The sequence below is a fragment of the Rhinolophus sinicus genome, chromosome 3, assembly GCF_057876585.1.
Source record: "Rhinolophus sinicus isolate RSI-liver-muscle chromosome 3, RSI-T2T, whole genome shotgun sequence".
In the NCBI taxonomy this organism is placed as follows: Eukaryota; Metazoa; Chordata; class Mammalia; order Chiroptera; family Rhinolophidae; genus Rhinolophus; species Rhinolophus sinicus.
In genome coordinates this window covers 141,184,847-141,190,846 of record NC_142503.1, presented here as the reverse complement: position 1 = coordinate 141,190,846, position 6,000 = coordinate 141,184,847, and the positions used below count along the sequence as shown (strand labels likewise).

General features: G+C 39.8%; 1 protein-coding gene across 2 annotated transcripts in view; it reads right to left on the bottom strand.

Moving 5' to 3' along the window:
• Window positions 1-522: 522 nt before the first annotated feature.
• The window catches only part of SQOR (sulfide quinone oxidoreductase), a 40,952-nt gene continuing 35,474 nt past the window's right edge, over window positions 523-6,000 (bottom strand). For both annotated transcript variants that reach the window (XM_074327793.2, XM_019756666.3), the window contains exons 8-10: window positions 2,571-2,638; window positions 2,098-2,276; window positions 523-847 (exon numbers count right to left, since the gene is read on the bottom strand). In XM_074327793.2, the coding sequence (XP_074183894.2) occupies window positions 790-847; window positions 2,098-2,276; window positions 2,571-2,638 (305 nt within the window). In that variant the 3' untranslated portion in view covers window positions 523-789. The remainder of the gene's footprint in view (window positions 848-2,097; window positions 2,277-2,570; window positions 2,639-6,000) is intronic.

The window sequence follows — 6,000 nt, the reverse complement described above, 5'->3', positions numbered from 1 at the left end:
TTCAGATCATGCTACAGATGGGCCACCTGGGAAAGGAAGAGAGGGAAGGAAGGAGTTTTGGAGAAGGAGAACCTCAGACCTGACGCTGTCTAAGAAAGTTTCAGCCAGGCCAGTAGGGAATCGTGGAGCCAAAGCTGCCAGTAGAGGAGTCCCACGTCCTACAGGAATGGTGGGACTAGCACTAGCACACCAATTGAGTCCATCACTGGCTGAGAGAAGACGTGGTCTCAGAACAAACATGGTGGAGCTAGAGGGGCAGTGGCTCGGCTCTCAGGCCCCATGCTCCCGTAGTAGGAGTTCTAAGCAACACATGCTTAGGGCTTTCACACACACTATTTAAAGTAATGTTCCCCCTGGAATGACTCTTTTCTGTGAATCCAAACAGGCCCTAGTGAAATTCTGCCAGCTATCGGCTGAATACTCATAGTAGATAACAGATAAGCTATCCCACCACCACCATATTTTCCTCCCAAGTGCAATAACTTTTCATTCCAGTAGTCCAGATAAAATTTTCGCATGGAATCTCAATCAATGACAAGTTTTTAGTTAAAAAATAGACATCTATTCTTTCATTTTAATATTTCCAAAAAATCAGTGTCATCCTGGGCAGTCTGCATGGTGGCTGTGCAAAGGTTCTTGAAAAGGGAGGCATTTAGTCACCATCACCCATCATCCAGCAGTAAACTCTTTACAGGGTTAGTTTTTGAGTTCTTCATGCTGTGCTTGGTCAATTATTGACTGTGCTTTGGGTCCAGAAGCCATCCAAGGAGAGCAAGGGTTGAGCCATTCTTAACTCACACCCAAATGGAACAACTTCCGCAGAAAGGCTGGTCCTCCCCAGTAACCCCTGTAAGAAACGACACGGAAAAGATATTTGCATTAGAAAAGATGGGGGTGACTTCAGCCAGAGGATATTGAAAGGAAAGCCATAGTGTTTAGCACATAAAGCAAGATTTGTCTAGTGAGGTAGAAAGATCCTATTACTAGGAGGGGACAGCCTGCTTTGAGTCTTGGCTTTGACATTGACTTGCTCTGTGAGCCTGGACATGCTGACTCCGTTCAGCAAACCTGCATGAAGCCTCTACTACATGCAAACTGCAGTCCTCTCTACTGTCATTTGCTTATAAACTAAGTATAGGTCAGGGGGTCTCAACCTCAGCCCTACTGACATTTTGGACCACATATTTCTTTGTTGTGGGGACTGTCCTATGCATTGTAGGGTGTTTAGCAGTGTCCTTGGCCTCTGTTCACTAGATGCCACTAGCATGCCCACTAATTTCAAAAAACAAGTATGTCTCCAGATATTGTCAAATTGTCCCCTGGGGGGGAAAATGACCCTGGTTGAAAACCACTAATGTAGATATCCTGACTTACCTATCCTATAGGGGCTTGGACAGGTCAAATGAGATTGTCAGTTTTTGGAAGAAGATAAACTATTCACTTTTATTACTCTCTTTAGTTATTGAATCCCTACTATGTAGCTATCTTTTAATGTGCTATCTCATGAATCCCCATCCTGAGAGGTAGGCAATGTTATCCGCAAATGTTATCTGCAAATAAGAAATTTAAACAGAGAGAGTTTAAGCAACTTGCCCTAGGACACACAGCTAGTAAATGGCAGATGCATGACTCAAACACAGGTGTGATTCTAAAACTTACGCTCTTAATCACTGTTTTATTTTTCCTATAACCTAATAAAAGCAAAAAGTAAGGCAGCAGATGAAAAATTACTGTGTGAAAGTGATTTACTATGATTATTATTATTATTTATCCAGCAGCAAGAGAGAGCCAGAACATGGAAGGCAGAAGACTTGGTCACTGCTAATAATGAAGAGAAGAGCCCGCATCCCCTATGAGTGGTGGATGTGCTACAGCTCTCTTTCCTCACCCTGGGCAGCCTCTCTCCCTGGCTGAGGCTTCAAAATCCTTCACAGACTGCCATCACTAAACCACGAAAGATGGCACAGCAAGGTAGATCCCATTCACCAGTCCTGCTCTGGGTCATGATTTCTCCTGAAGCTGGAAGACCTTCTTGAAACAACCAAGAAGGTTGTTCCAAGTGAGTGCATTATGCTCAAAGCCCAGCGATGCACTTACCTTAGCATCATATTCCAGTACAGGAAAGGCATCAGGTCAGCCTTCATGATGTACATGGAAAGTCTCTCTTTGCTCTGGTCAAAGGGGAAGGTTTCCAGGGGCTGAGAGTTGTAGTCAAACTCCGCAAGAATCACACGGTTGTAGCTAGTCACCAGAGGACATGACGTGTAGCCATCATACTAAAATTGTACATGAGATTGAGTTGGAAAGTGGCTTTTATCATGGTGTTATATAAACACGTTAGAATTCAGTATGTACTCTGAGCAGTTGCAATTTTTCCTTTTTTGTATATTCTAATTTTTGTACAGTGAAAAATGGAACATTACATAACCAAAAAATAGTACTACAGGCAAAAGCTGAAGTGCCCATATTGGACAAACTAATTAAGAAAGTGGCAAAATTGTGGGAAAACACTGTTTTCACACAGAATGGAGATGCTAATTGAGACAGTGATTCTTGCAAAGCATACAAACCTTCTTTGTTGGTGTTTCATTCTTCATAATCAGAGAAATTGTTCTGTCAAGTATTCCTGACTGGGCAGCTATAAGAACAATGGAAAAGTCAGAAAAGTATAAGCATATAGGTTTACCATCCCTCTAGGTTATAACTAGAACACGACTCTTACTATTTGAACTTCCGCCTACCAGAAGGGGTTGTTCAGTTCATCAAAGGCCCACACAGATGCCTCCATAAGTTTAAAACTGATAAGCCAGCTCTCTAACAGGCAATTTAAAAGGACTGCAAAGGTGACTGCACCCCAACCCCACTGCCCCTCCTCCTAGGGTTCAATGGGTGTCAGCTTGGTCTATGTGCCTTATGGGGTGTCCCTGTGTCCCAGCCTAGATTGGTGGCCCCAGGTATATTAATCAGGCAAAACAGTAAGCTTTCCTCCGTACTTGACTGCCCTCCCTGAGGTTGGACCAGATATAGATAGACAGACAGATAGAGATATGGATGTTTTTGTATTTTTAGTGGCAAGAATGGGAGACTGCATTTTTTATTACGAAAATTTTCAAACTCTGTCATTCTTCTTTCATCTATCCCATCATATATGTTACTTTTCTTCCTACAGTATTTTTAAAGCAAACATAACAATTCACACATAAATATTTCTGTGTATATCTCTGATAGATAAGAAATTTTTAAAATACAACACAACAGCATTTTTACACCCAAAGTACTAGCAATACTTCCTTAATATCATCTAGTCCTAGTCTGTGTTCAATTTTGAGTAATTAAGACTGCCCTTTTAAAATGGTGGTAGCCAGATGGGAGGGGGTGAAGGGGGTGGGTGGGAAAGGTTAAAGGAATTAAGAAGTACAAATTGTCAGTTACTGAAATAATCACAGGGATGTGAAGTACAGCATAGGGAATATATTCAATAATATTGTAATAACTATGTATGGTGTCACATGTGTACTAGACTCATCAGGGTGTTCACTTTGAAATATATAAATGTCTAATCACTATGTTGTACACCTGAAACTAATATAATATTGTACGTCAACTGTAATTGAAAAATAAATTTAAAAAATAAACTGCCTTTTTAAAAATACAAGCAGTTTGTGTCTCTAGAGGTGGAAGGCTAGATTTACTTTTAAGGAAAGATTTTTACCTATATATTGTAAAATTCTCATTAAAGTGATTATTTTGCAATTCTCAAAATCATGGGTCAGCAAACTTTTTTTGTAAAGAAAAATTTTAGACTTCGTGGGCCAAGAGGCAAAATCAAAGATATTATGTAATGAGAGAAAACAAAAGTTTAAAGTAACAAAATATAATAATAATTTTTGTAACATGGATCTACTAATAAGAAGAATGGAATTCCTTTTTTTTTTTTCAGAATAAGAAAATGTTAGTGTTCCCTGTCAATAAATCAATTATGAACATTCATCTGTAGAAACCATTCTTAGTCAGCTGTACAAAAAACAGGCAGCCGGCTACATTTGGCCTGCAGGCTGTAGTTTGCTGACACCCAAATCAAAACAGCAATGAATTTTTTTACTGGAATGAGAAGGTTCAAAAAAATCAGAAATAAATAACTCTGTCTAAAAATGTTAACTGGCTGTCTTCATTGTGGGCAAGATATCATCTCTAAAGATCATATTTCCCTTTTGGAAAACTTTGTTCCTCTCTGAGGGCTACAAAGGGTGTAGAATCTGTACAGAGAAAACCCAAGGAGGCCCCCACAGCAGGGTGTCAAGGCCCACAAAAAAGGAGAGAAGATGGCTGTGGGTGCCACCTGCAGAGAGGTTAGGACTTCAGACCCAGGAAGCAGTCACACTGTCCAGGTTTAAGGTGCACATGTGTGGAGGTGTGTGTGAGTTGTAGTTTCTTTTCCTGTATTATAGTCCCCTTCTGTTATACACAAGCCTTCAGTTAACTGTTAAATGCCTTGGTCTTGGCTGTGCTCTATGTAATTAAGGGAGAATCCAGGGGCAGAAAGAAGCAGAGGAAGAGGCATGAGCCACAGGAAAGTCAAACTCAATGTGGCAAGACAGGATCTCATTCGCAATAGCACAGTGGTCTTGATTTAGGCAAGACACCTGGCTGGTGGCAGGTAAAGCCAAGACAGATTTGTGGAACAAGTATAAGCATTGCTACGAATACTCAGAGGACTTGGGGAGGGAACCTAGTGAGAAAAGCAGATCCACTTGGGAAAGTTAGGGCTATTGTTATGTAGACACTAGAGAAGAGCAAATAGACTTTCACAGGTGTGAAATGACATATAAAGAAGAGCATGCACAGCAGCACTGTGTGAAATAAAAATGGGTTGGAAACAATACAACCATAAAATAGAATAAAAATTGTAAAAAAATTGTAAAAAAAAAAAATGTAAAAATAATAGGGATGTTCTCTATGTGGGGGGCGAGGTATAGAATCTGGTAATATGGAAGGCAGGGCTGGGAGCAAGACTTTTCACTTACAACTTTTTGTTTAATCACATTTAATAGTATATATGTGTAACATTGAATGAAATGTATGTTTGTTTGAAGGAGGCCGAAACCTGGGTAATCTGGGCCTCACATACAAGCACAGGTATTTTCAACATATAAATTCAGCAGGCTTACTTTAAGAGAAATGTAAATTCAAAGTAATGCCCCAAAGTCTACCTATAAATCACAAAAAGATACTTATACAGATGAGAGAAGCCAGTGACGAAATCCAGCTTCATCAAGGACGAGACAAACTAACATGACGCCGGGCTCCCCAACTGATGCAGTGGGTGGCACACAGCCTCACACATAGAGAGTCTTGCAAAAACATGTAACCTGAATCTAATCATAAGAAAACAACAAGCCAATTCTAAATTACGGCATATTCTACAAGATAACTGGCCTGGACTCTTCAAAAATGCCAGTCATAAAAGTAAAAAAACAAATGTCAGAAGGGCTATTCTAGATTAAAGGAAACCAGAGACCTGACAACCAATGTAGTGTGTACTCATGCATTTATGCAGGGGGGGTGGGAGGGCAATAAAGGACATTTTCAGGAAAACTGGAAAACTTCAAACTGGATTGTTCATGACATGATTTTATAATACAATGTTCAATTTCTTGGACTATCATGATAAGAGCCTTGTGGATATAGAGGAGAAAGTCCTTTTTAGGAGATGCAGGTTGAAGTATTTGAGGGTGAAGGAAGTATCATGATGCCAAAACTTACTTTCAAATGACTCAGCAAAAAAAAAAAATGTACGGAGAGTGATGAAGCATATGTCACAAAATATTAATAATTGGTTAATACCTGAAGGTTATATGGGTCTTCATTGTACTTTCTTTCAAATTTGTCATAGGTTTGAGGTTTTTGCAATAAAGAGTTGAGGGGGAAATTACTATTAGTAATGAAAAAGACATTCAGTTAGTTTTCTAGAAAAGTCGCCCTTAGGTTGAAGTAGCAAAA